This window comes from Silene latifolia, chromosome 3 (assembly GCF_048544455.1).
Source record: "Silene latifolia isolate original U9 population chromosome 3, ASM4854445v1, whole genome shotgun sequence".
Lineage (NCBI taxonomy): Eukaryota > Viridiplantae > Streptophyta > Magnoliopsida > Caryophyllales > Caryophyllaceae > Silene > Silene latifolia.
Genome location: NC_133528.1, coordinates 149039835 through 149057599, shown reverse-complemented (window position 1 = coordinate 149057599; position 17765 = coordinate 149039835). Strand labels below are relative to the sequence as shown.

The 17765-nt window shown below is 37.8% G+C and overlaps 2 protein-coding genes across 2 annotated transcripts; one reads left to right on the top strand and one right to left on the bottom strand.

Annotated features, from left to right (window-relative positions):
* Positions 1-9696: 9696 nt before the first annotated feature.
* Positions 9697-10251, bottom strand: LOC141649945 (uncharacterized). Its single transcript, XM_074458611.1, has one exon. The coding sequence runs from the start codon at positions 10249-10251 to the stop codon at positions 9697-9699; it is 555 nt and encodes a 184-aa protein (XP_074314712.1).
* A 3299-nt stretch (positions 10252-13550) lies between these two features.
* On the top strand, positions 13551-15476 carry LOC141646452 (putative acetyltransferase At3g50280). Its single transcript, XM_074454337.1, has 2 exons — positions 13551-14053; positions 14503-15476. The coding sequence occupies exons 1-2, from the start codon at positions 13577-13579 to the stop codon at positions 15421-15423; spliced, it is 1398 nt and encodes a 465-aa protein (XP_074310438.1). The 5' UTR covers positions 13551-13576; the 3' UTR covers positions 15424-15476.
* The last annotated feature ends 2289 nt before the right edge of the window (positions 15477-17765 follow it).

Below are 17765 nucleotides of genomic sequence, written 5' to 3'. Positions count from 1 at the left end.
AATCCTCATAACAATTAGGTTTGGTATTTATTCATGAATGACGAAAGCACATTGCTTGGCAATTTTTACAACTTATTGGTTGAGTCAAACAAGTGATTAAACAGCGATATTGGAAAGTTAACATGCAAGACTATCATTCATAAAATTTCGTTCTTGATATTACGTGTATTTAAACTGCTCACAACACCATGACATAAAAGATTAAATGTATTTTACTACCCCAAATTTTACCAATATTCGTTACCTGTCATGCTAATATCAACGTACCATGTTGATACACAACTCACTTAAATCATCACGTTACATTTCCTGTTTGGACATTCATAACTACCCACAACCCACCAATTCGCTACATGAACAACAGTATGACTAAATTAACCCACTACTTGTGACTCCGTTTTAGTTTTATTCCTCCAGACTAGCCAGTCTCATGGCACCATACAACCAGACCCTGGCTGGAAATCTCATTCCAAATTTATACTTACATGACAAAGTTTAACTTCATTTTCAAAACCTTTACTTTCATATTGGACGGTGATTAAACTCTTAATATAATTCTTATAACAGAGCCGTCTATAACATCCTTTACAGCTTACTACGAGACTCATCTCAGGTAACTTAATTCAATTCCCTCCAACAAAACAAGCTTAGGTGCCGACTCATATATCATAATTTACAGGTTCATCTTATTCATTTCAATCCTATCTTTACTAATGGACGACTATTACCTCAACATCAGGGTTTTAGTTGTGCTTCCTTACTCAGTTATATTCACAGTTCAATTAAACGTACCTTAACGACTATCCTTTAAACCAACGTGTATCATGTGAATCATCAAAAGGGTTATCCCATTATAATATTGGCAACATGGTTATCATAAACAATCTTTATTAAAATATAATTGATAGTAATGACTCGAGAATATAGATATGCCAACCGTCGTATTATATCAAACAGTTTCTTTTATATCGTGATCCTACAATTGCAAGAATCCCATTAGTATTTTATGACGATATAATGATGAACATATCCTCTAAGAATTAACAACATTGTTTATTTATCATGTCTTGGGTTTAGGTCCACTGAAATAGTTTAATGAAATGAAAGTTATAAGTATAACTATAGGCATTCCGACTCATATGAACGACATTAGGGTTCAGATGTATCCTACATTGTGAACATTTTAGACATACTCGTTATTACCATCCATGTGTAAACATAATTATTATCATATTCATGCGAGCACATTAGAACGATCAAATTGACTTTTAACGCCATTGACTTTACTACGATATGACACTGTAGTTTATATTTATATATTCGACCACTATGCAATTATGATAAACACACCAGAGATTTTACAGCATGCCAAACATATATAAAACATGTAACAACTGGACTCGTATAAAATATTTCACCCTCGATTACGAATCAAATTAATTTATTCAATTTTACTCATACCATCACGCCAACAAGGTTATCCACTAAACTTCAATTTTTATCACTGGTTGAGATACGTAACTACTGAACATGTCTGCTACTATCATCATTTAAGGACCTTATAAATTCATATTATTAAAGCTCGTGAATTACTCAAACAATTATCTGAAAATTCAACCTAGAACACACATTTTACATGTTTTGATTTACATTGTAACTTCCAAAAATCACGAATAATTAATTGTTCGATTAAAACTTGATTCATATTACATTTGTAAAACACGGTGAGTTCAACACACAGGGAAAAGAAGTAAGTTTAAAGCAAGAAAATTCCATCTTTAAAGAATTTTACAACTCAGTTGGTCCAAACAAACATGTGACGGCTATTGGTCCAAAACTTGGGTCAGTTGCAAAACTTATTGTTCAATATTGAAACTTCAAGATTTTTCGTGGCTTATTAATTTGAAAACACATGTAGCTCTTTTGGATCGGTGGAGTTGGAATTATGCGAAAATTATTAATACCATTTAAATGAGGATTTTCACAAAATCGTTGGTCAACATATCACTGCACAGAACTTCCTAACCACAGTTCCCTAAAATAATTATTACTCCTAGTATGTATATCTTATAAGCATGAACCAACGGTAAATGAACGCTAACTGCCTAGGCTACCTTTCATAAAATTTTCATTGATAGGCAATAAACAGAAAATAAATGATAGTAAGGTCAATTAAAGGGTAACATCAACCAAAACAAGTCTCATCACTAAGTCAATTCATTTTATATGTTCCAACTCTTTCAACCACACTATTGTTACTAACCCATACCAACTTAGATCTCACACTGTACTTACGTAAACATATACCCCATAGAACCTCTTCGCATCTCGATCTACTCATTACATCTACATTACGATTGCTATGACCAAAAACAGGCAATTCAATAGCGTTTCTTATTACTATCACATTATTATACTAGCATGGCTTGGAATCACATAACCGCATATTACTTAGTCACATTAGTACTATCAGCACATCATTCACATCCCCCTAGGTAATTATCATAGACTCGCTATTATTTTCATGCTCACGACTAGCACAACACTTCATTGATTATTAACCTGAACTCGAAAATTTATTTCTCATTTCCCAACATTATATGATCACGCCATCGTTCATACAAAATACTTACCGCAGCGTTGTCCTGAAGAATGGTTAGAATATATATAGGTCTCAAGGTATATATCAACTCGATTATGCAGTAATCAATGCATCAATCAATTAACACTTAGGCAACGATATAGGCATTTCAGGTTCAATCCTTAGGCAACTTTTCTACCCTTCCTCTCATATACCCTCAGGGTTTTCCGAGTCAAACTGAGAGGGCCACTGGTTCGGTGTGAGGGGGCCCCTAACTCAAACCTTACCTCAGTGTGCTCCTAACAAGTTCTATCCCGGTGTTCATTTTATTTAGACACATCCTAGGTTCATTGGGTTCATTGGTTTAGGCCTGAGGATCGTTCGCTCTGATACCACTTTGTAACACCCCGGTTTATAAAAGAAGTCCTCGTCAAGACATTCTCTAATAAAACGGACTGTTACCATCTCGGTTTCCCGAGGTAGTGAATAACAAATTAAACTCCAAGGCAATTATATAATATTTTAACTTAATTATTACAAACCTCTCTTCAACTCGATTACAAGAACTGACATAAATAAAAGTGAAAGTCTTCTAGGTGATGATCTAGCCACTAAGTCGTCTGATCCAATGTCTCACGCCCATCAAGCTCCCGTCCTATCTCTTAAACCTGTCAAGTCTGCTCCCCATAAAACGGATCATCACAGGTGTTCACGAATACACAGGGTCAACCACGAGGTTGAGTAGGGAAAACATAATAAGTACGACAACAAAATACATAACTCCATTTCCAATTCGTCACATACTCCACCTCTCCATATCACAGACCCTGAATAACTTCCACACCATCTCAATAACTTCCACACCGTATCAATAACTTCCACACCATATCAATAGCTTCCACACCATGTCACAGACCCTGAATATCACAGACCCTGAATATCACAGACCCTCAATAATCTCTGTTCCATATCACAGACCCTGAATATCACAGCCCCTGAATATCACAGACCCTGAATAATCTCTGTTCCATATCACAGACCCTGAATAACCTCCACACCGTCTCATATCACCACATGATAGGGTATGCATAACATAACAAAATTAATCAACATTATAAATAATATCACATGCCGTTTACGAAGTGAAATATAAACCAAATCTCCTTATTCCCCGTCTCCAGTGCATATGAACGCCCAAGAGATTTAATGCAATGCAATATGTAAATAAGTCACTGAACTGATAAATCATAAAGTCATGCCAGTTACTCGATGTTGTGATATCTTACTCAATACGATCAAATCAGTCAATCACCTTTCCCAATATAAATGATAATATAAATCAACCACCACGAATTCAGCCAACAATTCAACAATAACGATAATAGGACAAGTGTATTTCCCCTACCTCAATTGCCAGCAAATCCAATTAAGCAGTCCAGAATAAAGCAATGAATTTGATTATCGATCCTTCACGAATCCGTCACCTAAAACAATTATAATGTTTATAATTACTAACTACCAAATATAGACATCTCTCAAATAGAAGTCTTCCCGACATACAATCCCGACACCAACAGATGCCCGGCTGATAATTAAAGTAACCCAATTAGTATTTGACCCAACTTCCCAAAATAGAAGTTATTAAAGTATAATTTCTTAAAATGGAAACCTTCCCGATATAGTAACTTTTCTCTTTTAACAAACCCGACTCAAAAACCCGACTTGAATTATTTAACCGGCTCGGGAATTAAATTGGATAAACTAATATGATAATTAAATGAATTATATGATTTATAATTACCCGAGTCAATTCCTTAACAACTTAAACAATCCCGTCTCAAAACCCGTCTCCAATCATTTAACTTTTATTAATTATTATTTTATTTTAGATACTCGGAATTTAAATCAATTGATAATTAAAGGATTAAACGGATTATTCGATTAAGAGAAACCCGAATTAATTATTTGAATAACTCAGCAATACCAACTCAACCCGTCTTTAATTATTTAAGTACTCGGAAGTTAATTTAATTAAGAATACGACCAACTACTAAATATAACGATTAAGTTATGAAAACCCGTCTTTAAATAACTCGGAGGTTCATTTAATTACTAAACACGATAATTTAAATAATCAAGACAACGAATCAAACCCGACTACACACACGCACACATTCGCTCTCACCCACACCCTTCGAACACCACCTGAGCCACCGCGACAACCACCAGCCGTGGTCCCCACTCTGCCCCAGCCACCAACGGCCACCCCCATTGGGGTCGATCATGCGGCGGTCCAAACCTGACCATCACTTGGCCTGGTTCACCACCACGCCGCCCCAAACACCCTATTTTCACGACTCACCACCACCGCCATTGTTACATAATACCTGCCAAATCCCCACCACCTTTCTCGTCGTCAAACAGTGTACCCATACACAGTGGCGCCACCTCGTCGACCTCCCCCTAGTCGACGGTGGTGCCACCCCAAGGTTACCTGTCCAAACTCGCCTGGAAAACTAATAACCAACCCGTTTTGAAAGTCTCAGTCGACAAAGCCTACCACCGCCATTTCCACCACCCACACTCACCCTAACCACCACTATATCACTCGCCACACACCCCACTACCCATATACCCCACTCACAACCACCATAAACACCTCCCCTAGTCACGAACTAACAACCAAAAGCCCGACAGGAATGGGAAAACAGAGGAGGAGGGGTGAACTCATACCTTTTCCGACATCATAACAGCCGCCAGGGTTGACCACGGCCGCCGACCACCGCCCTTAGGTCTTCCTAGTTGTGCCGTCATCACCCAGACACTCTCTCTCCCTCTCAAATTGCGTGAATGGCTGAGATCTTAGCCGAGGAAAGGAGGGAGGCGGGTTGAGGTGTGAGAAATGAGGGAGGCGGGTAGAGAGTGAGTACTATTAGGGTTTAGGGTTAATTAGGGTTAGGGTTAAATAGGGTTAGGGCTAAATGGGCTGGACGTGTATTGGGCCAGCTCAAATGGGCCGATGCTTAATTGTTCAGCTCACCTTTCGAACTTCTTTTAAACCCGTCTTAATTAACTTAGCTCGATAACTTAACATAATTTTCGACTAACGATTAACCCGACATAATTAATATTATAAAATGTATAATATTTAATATATAATAATATCCATGTAATTTATTATATAAAACCATTTAATTTATTATATAAAATACGGGGTATTACAATTGGATACTTAGGTATCAATATCTTTCGATTTGAATTGACACTTTAGTGAGATGAGGAAACAACTTACTTACAGCGAGAGAATATCTTGCGATTTGAATTCCTAACTGAGCTTCGGTCGATACCCCCCACAACACATATCATACCTTCAGAATTGTGATTGTTCCGCGATTTCAAAGTGCAACGCGCTCTTTTAGAGCATTGCGTTTACCTCGGTACTAATAGATGTGTTCACAAGACTTCTCATAGTCTTTATGATCAACACACCTACGTAGGTGGCTCAAGAGCTTCTCAATAGCACTTCTTGCATGAGCCATTAAGGACATAAGTCCAACCTTGTGTATGATTCATCAAGTGCGTCTCAAAAGCACCACCAGTTAAGGCTATGAATCATATAACGCCATAGGAATAGAAACTTTAGGCCTAGTCACTCTTGACTTAAGGACTTAAGTCCCATTACCCTCGACGTTTCAACGACTAGTCTCCTAGTTAATCCGTTAGTAAAGGGATCAGCCAAATTGCTTTCGGACTTCACATAGTCCAAAGCGATAACTCCATTATCAAGGAGTTGTCTAACTGCAGCGTGCCTGATTCGAATGTGTCGTTTCTTAGCATTATAGACACTATTCTTAGCAGCACCAATAGCTGCTTGTGAATCACAATGTAAGGAGACCGGAATATTTTGTCCCCCCCACATTGGTACATCTGCCAATAGGTTTTTCAACCAATCAGCCTCTTGACCTGCCAACTCAAGAGCTATGAACTCCGACTCCATGGTAGAGCGTGCAATACAAGTTTGTTTAGAAGACTTCCACGATATTGCACCTCCACCCATGGTGAAGACATAACCACTAGTAGAACAGATCTCGTCGTTACCTGAAACCCAATTTGCATCACAATATCCTTCTAACACAGCAGGAAATTTACTATAATGCAAGCAAAGGTCAACTGTTCCTTTTAGGTATCTTAGCAAACGACGAAGAGCATCCAATGTTCATTACTAGGGTTATGTGTGTAACGACTCAGACTACTAACTGCATAGGCAATATCAGGTCGAGTACAGTTCATAAGAAACATCACACTACCTAGAATTTTAGCATACTCTTCTTGGGATACACTCTTACCCAAGTTCTTACATAAGTGTATACTAGCATCGTAGGGTGTCCTAGCAGGCACGTCATCAAAGCAGTTAAACTTTTTCAACACTTTTTCCACATAATGAGATTGACTTAAAGAAATTCCTTTAGAGTTTCAAATAACCTTAACTCCTGGGATTACATCAGCTTCTCCTAAGTCCTTCATCTCAAATTGTGATGACAAAAATTCTTTGGTTTTAATTATTACTTCCAAATTATTACCAAGTATTAACATGTCATCAACATAAAGGCATATAAGCACACAATCAGATTCTATTACTTTTGAATAAACACATGAATCAGAATTGTTTACCATAAAGCCATTACTTACCAAAGTGTTGTTAAATTTCTCATACCACTGTTTAGGTGCTTGTTTCAGACCATATAGTGATTTATTTAGTTTACACACCTTATTCTCTTGACCTTCTACCACAAACCCTTCAGGTTGCGACATATAAATCTCTTCCCTTAGCTCACCATTCAAAAAAGCAGTTTTGACATCCATCTGATGTATAAAAAGGTTATGAATAGCAGCTAATGCGACAAGAGTTCTAATAGTCGATATTTTGGTCACGGGTGAATAAGTGTCAAAATAATCAATATCTTTCTTTTGTGTAAAACCTCTAACCACAAGTCTAGCTTTAAATCTTTCTATTGTACCGTCAGGTCTCATTTTCTTTTTGAAAATCCATTTACTCGTGATGGGTTTACTACCTTTAGGTAAATCAGTCAACTCCCAAGTCTGATTAGACACAATAGAATCAAGCTCACTTTTAATAGCATCTTTCCAAAAATTAGCATCAATGGATTTCATTGCCTCACTATAGGTTTTTGGGTCATCATTAAAAAGGTTGAAACAAACTCCTCACTAGCACAAACAGTGTAACCATGTTCAGACAGCAATGTTGAAACAAAATCAGGTCCAAAGTTTTTAGGACATCTAGGTCTCTTAGTCCTTCTAGGTTCAGCAACATGATCAATAGAAGTGCTACTACTAGCATGTGAAGAGATATCAACAGATGTAACAGGCAAACTAGGAGATGAATCAACATTCTTCTGTAAAGGAAAAACATGCTCAAAAAACACAACATCTCTAGCTTCAGATATAGAACGATCACTCAAAGACATGAATCTATATGCAGAACTATTTTGAGCATAACCTATAAAAACACAATCATAGGTTTTAGGTCCAACTGTAGGCCTTCTAAAGTCAGGTAAACCCACTTTAGCTAAACACCCCCATACCCTTAGGAAGCTCAGGTTAGGAGGATAGCCTTTCCATATCTCGTAGGGTGTCTTGTCTAACTTCTTATGAGGTACACGGTTAAGAATATGACAAGCCGATAGAATTGCTTCCCCCCACATATCCTCAGAAAGGCCAGAACTTAAAAGCATAGCCTTCATCATTTCTTTTAAAGTTCTATTTTTTCGTTCAGCTACTCCATTAGATTGAGGTAAGTACGGTGGACTAGTCTCATGTATTAGACCGTTTTTCTCACAAAACTCGGCTAAATAGTTTGATTTATACTCGCCTCCTCTGTCAGACCTTACCCTTTTGATTTTTCTATCAAGTTGGTTTTCGACCTCATTCTTAAAACTTATAAACGAATGTTCTGCTTCATCTTTTGTCTTAAGCAAATAAACACGGGTGTACCTTGAACAGTCGTCTATAAAAGTGACATAATAATTTTTACCACCTCTACTTGTAACATTTTTGAAGTCAGCTAGGTCGGTGTGAATTAACTCAAGAAGACTCGTTTTCCTAGTGGTAACTGGTTTACTAGGTTTCTTTGTGAATTTAGCTTCAACACAGCTAGCACATTTAGAGAATTCTTGACTCGACAAACTTGGAATTAAACTCATAGATCTAAGTTTTTTAATGTAGTCAACATTCACATGACCTAATCTACCATGCCAAACATCAATAGACTCAGCGATATAAGCAGAAGTAGAAGCAATATTATTAGAAACTGAATCAGTGTTCAATACAAAAAGACCCCCAGAAAGATAACCCCTGCCCACAAATTCCCCATTACGCGACATTACCACCTTGTCAGCCTCAAAAACAAGTTTCAACCCAGCTTTGTTTAATAAGGCACCAGACACAAGGTTTCGACGTAACGAGGGTACATACAAAACATTATTTAGAGCAAGTGTTTTCCCCGAGGTGAGTTTGAGAAAGATCTTGCCTTTGCCTTTGATCGGAGCGGATGAAGAGTTACCCATGAAAACGCATTCCCCATCAGCTACCTCCTCGAACTCAAAGAAATAACCCCTTATCAAAGACAGAGGGTGTCTAGAAGCGCCGGTGTCCAAGACCCATTCAAAGAACATTACCCACCACATTAGCTTCCACAACCACAAAGAAGAATGATGTCATCGATCAAAGATTTGCTTCAGCAGATTTCTTTTCGGAGCATTGATAGGCTTTGTGACCAGCTTTTCTACAGACATAGCAAACAATTTGGCCCTTTGGTTTCTGAATCTTCGCAACTGGTTTGGTATGCTTTCCTGGACCATTTTTCTTAGCAGGACCCTGGTTCTTTCCCTGACCAACCTTGGCCTTACTCTTACCCTTGAATTTTTCAACATTGGACGGACCACTCGACTCAACCAGATTAGCCTTGACAGAAGCATTAGAAGCATTTACAGACACACTAATGGTTTTGTCTTTGAGACGATTTGCCTCCTCGGTCCTCATGTGACTCACTAATTCTTGGAGGGAAAGGTCTTTTTTCTTATGTTTCGAGATGGTTTCTATAGTCGGACCGGAAGGGGGAATTTTTCCAGTAACACATTTGCTAGAAAAATCTCATCTAGTTTCATCCCTTCATTAACTACGTCAGCACAGAAATTCTCATAGACATGAACTTGTTCCATTATAGGTTTGTCATCTACCATTTGGAACCCCAACCATTTCCCAACGACATATTTCTTTTTACCCGCATCATCAGCCCCATATTTTTTCTCAAGTAATTCCCATATGGTTTTAGCAGATTTATGAACCATAAACAAGTCAAATAGGGTATTAGTCATAAGATTAAGGAGGTGAAACCTAACTGTTTTATTATCCTTATCATGTTTTTTAATAGCCTCTTCATTTGACTTAACAACAGAAATTGCAGGAGGGGTCGTCTCGACAGATGATGCAGCGATTTCGGTTACGGGAGCAGGAGGGTCAGAAAATAAGACGTAATCAATTTCAAACTGCTCAAAAAACATCAGTAATTTTTGAGACCAACGCTTATAATTCTGACTATCTAAGGGTTCGACTTTTGACAAATCAGGAGCATTTTTTGACATGATCGACATTGTTACAGCAAGACAATATAGTTTTCAAATTGATGGAATAAAATTGCAGTAACAATGTAAAAGGAAAAGAGATAACCGATTCGTAGTGACGTGGTATGAGAGCCACTGCCTTGAAAACTATATTTCCGGTACGACCGTGGTGGCGATCAGCAAATGACCGGTAGTTCCCCAAGGATTTACACTACTGCACTCAGACACGCCCACTCGAGACTGAGAGCATTGGAACGACAGAATTTTCTTTACCCAGAAATTATAGAGAGATTTAGAAAAGAAGAAGAGAGTATGTTGTGTGTTTTCTGGAGTGAAGAAGCAGGCCTTATATAGGAGAGTCGAGCAGGTGAGGAGCCAAAAAAATGATTCCCTATTAACTTCAGTCAAACGGAATTAAGAGCCATAAACGCAGAAGATTTAGCTCTTAATTGCAGATGATACGGTTTGACTATGCACCTGGACAGACTCCTATGAATGAACCTGCTCACTTCATCCTAGAACAAAAACACACGCGGCTCTGGCCCAAAAAGATAGGCACAGCCCGCCACAGGCGATTGCCAAATCCCGAATCCCGAATCCGGATCCGGATCCGCGCGAGCTGAATTAAGCACCTCGCAAAGCTTCCACAAAAGCCTCCCATGACCCACTAGTGATATGGTAAGGAGTGTGGTCATATATAAACACAACAAACACTCTTTTCCTCACCAATGTGGGACAACTGGAAAAATATACTTGGCATAAAAGCCCCTATTTCCAACAACTCTCCCATAGAATCTCTCCTACAATATCAAAACAAAATAATTAGAAAAGGTGGAACAATGAACAATGAGCAGAATATTTATTGCATACATCAAATCTTAATCTTATTTCTTTGACTAATAACCACATAATAAAAATTTAAACCATTAAAGAGGTTGTAACATGAAAGATAATGCAAAATCTTTCCATGCAAAATAATTAATCAAGAAAAAAATCTTCATAAACACACTATATGAATAGACATTGATAATTATGGGAATTGAAATACCCCTTGTTTTGGTACGGTATTGAATATCAATGTACGGATATCAAAAAGAGTTAAAAAATCGTAAGAAAATCACATCCTACATTCTTACCTCATTATTCAAAACAAAAAAAAAACATTCTTACCTCATTATCCTTAAATACGCAGTAATACTCAAATATAACAGTATCAAACGTCATGCGAGACGGCATAGTTATAGCCTGCAATAAGAAACTACAATTAGAAATTTGACGTTTTTTTTTTTAAAAAAAAAAGCATAGATGAAGTGATGAACATGAACTACATTATTAACGAACATGATGCGACTAAATCATAAAGCTATGAGCAATTAAAACACCCGTATTTTAGTTTCTAAAAAAAACACCCATATAATTTACATCACCCTAGAAAATTATGTGTAATATATATAATGTGTAAGTTGGTGTAGTTTTGTAGGGCTCCAGAATAGAATATTGATGGCCTTTTGTAATCTGATCGATCTCTTAGATGCATTAGACGTTAAAACGCGATCAAAGACTGCAATAAATAACATATTTTAAAATAAATAGGTAGTTATACATCGTTGGAGACTCTATAATCGCTCGAAAAAAGCTTCCTTTATTAATATAGATAGATAGATATAGATATAGATTGATTATTTACAGTTTATAAATAAATAATGAACTAAAGAGTAACTCACTACATATATGGTACATATATTATACGGGTCTAATGATCTATACTAGTTTATAAATAAATAATGAACTAAAGAGTAACTCACTACATATATGGTACATATATTATACGGGTCTAATGATCTATACTAGTTGAACTAACAATAGCATTGGGTGCTATTTACTCCTTTTTTTCAACAACACAATTATAAAGTTCACGTGTTCATTTTCGGGAATTTCTTTGAAAAGGGGGTTGAGTGTGAGGAATGAATGGCAGGTAAGAGGGGTAGGAAAATGCAATATACTCTACACACCGGCAAGTATGCCTTTGTCACGTGCTCCGCAAATGGAGAACAATGAGTCAGTGAGTACTATTCGGTCTATTCCTAATATAAATTCTTATTTAAGATTTAGGTATCTATCTTAAATTTTAAAACGGAGCAAATATATACCCAATTACATACTCCCTCTGTTTTTCTATATATGACTTTCTCACATTTCGAGACACACACTTCTCTCTTCAATATCTCTCAAATTATATGCTTAAATATAGTGATATGTATACTCATATGAAAGGGTTTTTCATAAGGAATTTAATGGTATAATTTTTATAATTTTTTACCAAATATATTTTTGTAAATATTAAAGTCAAAGGCTTGCCTCGAAAAAACAAAACGTCATATATTAAAAAATGGAGGGAGTAACAAATTGTCTAGAAAGTATCAAAAATTATGTTCTTATTAACATCATATCGTATTATTTGGAGCCGTTTTAGAGACAAACCGAATACTCCGACTTATGCAAGACTTACTCGATAGATAATGTTTTCAAGACTCGGGCCGGTGGCCCGCCACAAGTAATGAATTTGGTGGTCCACTTATTCTGGGCCTCATCACGGATTCACGGGTAACGATTTATATTATACAGCTCAAGATCAAGGAGCCCACGTCATTAATTTCTAAATATTTATTTAAAATAATGTTAAAATAAATACGAGTAATTTTTAACTCGAGTCCTCACTGGAAATAATTCATTCCGAGTTCACTATGAATTGTTATTCTGTATATATGGAGCTGAACAGTACTAAACACGCCATTTACCTTTCCAATTGGGAAAATTGAGACGTAATCCTTTAGTAAAATAATTTGAAGAGTTAAATGAGTCTTGAAATCGGTTTAAATAATACTGTAATAAAAAGAAAAAAAAAGGGTGTGAAATGTCACATATATCTTTTCGTCACAAGGAAGAATCGTAGCATTCTCTTACCCTTTCAATTCCGTCACTTGTTTGCTTTGCTGATACTTTCCTGTGCAGTCCGTCTCATTATAGACGGCCACTGTCCGTCTATAGTCATAGATGGATAGTGGCCCTCTCACAAAATTAGAGTGGAAGGGAAAGTGGGATATCCATTTTCCACCCACTTACACTACCCACTTTCATTTGTGAGAGGAACACTATCCGTCTATAGCTATAGACGGATAGTATCCATGAGAATTTGTGTTTCCTGTGATGTCCTCATGTCCCTAGCTACCTCATCTATTTCCACGTTTGGAAATAACGCTTGACATATTTCAATACTTTAAATGAACTAAATAGACAAGCTCAAAGGTACAATTAGGCAATCAAACACAAAGTGTTACCTTTGATATTACTAAAAATGGCATCAAATGATGTAGAAGTGAAACTAATCTCACAATGTTTCATAAAACCAAAATCCCGAGTTGAAGAATCCGAAAAACCACGTTATTTGGTAGCCGGAGATCTTAGATGGCTAGCAATACGTTACATTCAAACCGGTTTTGTTTACAAGAAACCAATTACTAACGATTTCGACATAAACTCTTTTGTTGAGAAGTTGAAGCAATCACTCTCCCATGCATTGGTTTATTATTACCCTTTGGCAGGCCGGTTTACTACGGTCACGTATGCAGATGAACATGCATGTTCGATTCACGTCGATTGCAACAAGGGCCCTGGAGCACTGTTCATCCATGCATCTTGTGTACATGCATCTGTGTTGGATATTGTCGGTCATACTTCCTATACGCACCCTATAATTGGGTCGTTTTTCAACTTGGGGGAGGCAGAAGTGATCGGTTACGATGGTCACACTCGAGCTCTCTTGACCTTACAGGTGTGTATCTGTTTGATTTTACGATTCTTATTTAAGACGGGAGACGTGTTAAATCATGCTAACGGGTGTGGGCCATACCCAAATAGAGGAGAGAGAGAGCGTGTTTCATAAGTCGAAGGAGGTTCCACTCTAAAACCAATTAACAATTAACAATAATAAAAGTGGAGCTCCTTAACTTATAAAGTACTCCGTAGTAAACTATCTGCTCTTTTAACCTTATAAATATCAAAGTTGGCTGGGGTAGTGGTAAGGACTCTCATCTCTTAAACAAGTGGTCAGACGTTCGATTCCTAACTCTTGCGAATGAAAAAGCCAAATCATATCATTGGGGATACTTCTTCTAAAAAAAAAAAAAAAACGGATTTAAAAGACACTATAAACAAACACAATATGTAGAGGTCATAAACTCCTAATGTGTATTTATTTTTACTTGTTCCCTATCATTGTAGGTGACCGAGCTTAAGGATGCGGTGTTTATTGGATTTACCATGAACCACTCGATAGCCGATGGTACCTCGTTTATGCAGTTCGTAAGCTCCTTGTCTGAGATATTTTGCTCCGAAAATGATGGAAAAATGAATGTATCGATTTCTCACTTGCCAATATTCGAGCCCTTCATTCCCGAAGGATGTAATCTACTGCAAAAACTACCTTACCTCGAACCAAACAAGATTATAAGTAGACTCGTTGACGACCCTCGAGTCAAAGACAAAATATTTCATTTTTCATCCTCGTCCATATTGAACCTGAAAAAAAAGGCCAACTTAGAGTGGTCTGAAGGACTGGGAAAGATCTCGTCTTTCCAAGCCCTGGTCGCACTAGTTTGGATTTCCATTATCCGGGCCCAAAAGTTACCGGCACAAGCGATGGCTACTTGTGTAGTGCCGGTTGACAGCAGGGCCCGGTTCAATCCACCTTTATCACCAGACCAATTCGGGAACCTAGTTGTACCACTATTTGTGAAATCTAATGTGAGCAACTTAGTCGAGAACGGGTTGGGCCGAGCTGCTATGTTAATCCACCAAGGTGTAGCCGGCTACGACCACAATGTAGCGGCTGAAACCATGAAGGCAATGATGAATAACCCATTTGTGATAGGCGGCATAGATAAGAAGTATATGGACAACGACAAAATTAATATGCTAAATTTTGCATGGGCGTCGAAATTTGATATATATGGAGTTGATTTCGGGTTGGGAAAACCGGTGGCGGTTCCAAGTGGGAAAATTGATAAGAAGGATGGCATGGTGGTTGTCAAGGCGGCCTATGACGGCGGCGGAAGTATTGATTTGGAAGTGTCCTTGTGTGCAGAGAGCATGATTGCCCTTGAGTCCGACCAAGAATTCATGGAATTTGCGTCTTCTTTTTAATTAATTTGAGCCTCCACAATTATTATGATTAAATAAAATGTATGGAGTTTGATGCGTGTCATTTATATGATGTTTTACACCTCATTTTACACGCATTTCAGAGCTCAATTATGTAGTTTATGCTACTATTTGCCCCCATTTCGTCTACTTTCGTATTTTTATGTAATATTGCAGATTTATGCGGAAATGAGTAGAAATCGAGCCGAATCCGTCCCCGAGTACCTTCCATTACATGTGGCGTGAAGTATTTACTCAAGGAACGAACTTGGTGCGCATTTCGAGGCCTGAAAGATAACTTTATGAAGAATTAGGAGCCAACTACCAGCTAAAGCGGTCGATCGACTGGGTGATATGGTCGATCGACCAGAGCACGACATATAGAAGCTACTGTATAGCGAGGGTTAGTCGATCGACCGGTCCCAGTGGTCGATCGACCAGACCGTGACTCTGATGCAAATTAAAAGAACGAGAAGTTTGAAGCCCATCGTAATTAGGTTTTGGGAAATAAGAACTACGTTGTATTCCTATATAACGTAGCTTAGGTTTCAGTTTTAATCATCGAGTTTCATCATCTAGTTCTTTACATACAATTCAATAATCATTAGTTTAGTTCATTCTTTCATTAATAAAGTTCTTTTTGCATTCGGTTTTGATCTTTCCTCTGTGATTCCCTTCACGGTACTCTTCTGTTCTTATATTCAGTTTCATTGCTTTAATTCGCTGATAGTTTAGAATTGCTAGATTAGATCTTCCGAAGCCAAATTATCGTTTTATGCTAGTCTTTTGTTCAGTTAATTTAAGCATGAATTCGTTAGCTTTACTTGTTAATCTTGTTGTTGTTTTTATCGTAAACATGAGTAGTTAAATACCTTGTGCTAGGATGTAGGGAATGTGTAGAAGTAGGCGGCATTAGAATAACATGACCTGAAATCGCGCCATGGTCGATCGACTGGGTTCCCTGGTCGATCGACTGGCCTCGTGAGATTTACCTTCGTTTTAATTAATTTAATTGCTATTTTTGACGAATCGAGTGCACGCGACTAGTTGAATGTTTAGGAATTGACCGACCCAATAAAGATCGAAAGATAGGGAAGGGAGATAGCCTACCTAATTAAGACGACTAGATTAATGAGATCGAAAGATGAGTTAATTTAGCCTTTTAAATTACTTTTTAGGACGAAAGTTAGCATTAGTGATATTAGGGACCTGTAGCGAGATCGAAAGATGCTACCTGTTAAGAAAGGACCGAGAGGACTTTTTATTTTCCCGTCTCATGTGTTTATTTCAGACTTACCTAGGACACTACCGCCGAAACTATAGTGAACCGACCATCTTAGCACCCTTTTAATTCTTGATTTCATCTGCTAGCTTAGTTTACTTTTCATTTATTGCTTTAGTTATAGATCAACTCAAAAACAACCCCCTACTCATTGGTTACTTTAGGCTAAAAATCAGACGACTAATAATTACATTCGCCTCTCTGTGGTTCGACCCTTACTACCGCTTGCTAGTTGTAGTTTGGTTAATTATAAATATTATTTTTGGTACACACTTCGACAGGTATCAGAGTTTACAAATTATTATAAGCAAGAGTAAGCATTAGTTCGAAAAAAATCATTTCCTCCCCTCTAAATCAAGTCAACTTCATTTTACTTATGGGTCATGGCAAACGTCGTCGGCAAAATTAGTTCACGCTGTCGACTTTTACCCAAACTTTTTAACTTTTATCCTTCACTTTTTACAACTTATTTTCTCTTAGAGCTGGCCAAGTAACGGGCCAGCTCGGCCCGACTCACCACATGGGTGACTTTTGGCCCGGCCCGACCAGACTCGCCCATCGACCGACCATACCCGCCCCATAGACAGACCGGTCCGAACTTCATATTTCCAGCCCGGTCCGCCAATTTCGTATAAAAAATTACACAGGCCCGCCAGTCCAGCCCAGCCCACTCTCCACCTGCCACGGGCCTGGACCGGGTCAAACACACTCTCAACCCGGCCATGCCCGCCCCTCCCCCTGGCCGGTTCAGGACCTAGCTAGGTGAGTTCGGTCTGCCCATGGATCAGCCTGACCCGATAACAGGTCCACTTTCTCTCCAAACCCCTTCATCCAATTTTTTACTTACTCCAAACTGCTCCACAAGATTAAATCGCATGGCCTCACTCTCCTCTTATCATTTCTTTCACAAAATACTTGCATAATATAAAATAATTATGAAATTTTACACAAAAGCAATTTATTCCGATATTTTCCTCCTCAAACTTTGTAAATTCTCCTTTCAGACGGTTCTCAAATTAAAACATATCAAATGAGATCATTTTACGATAAATTGTGAAAAGTT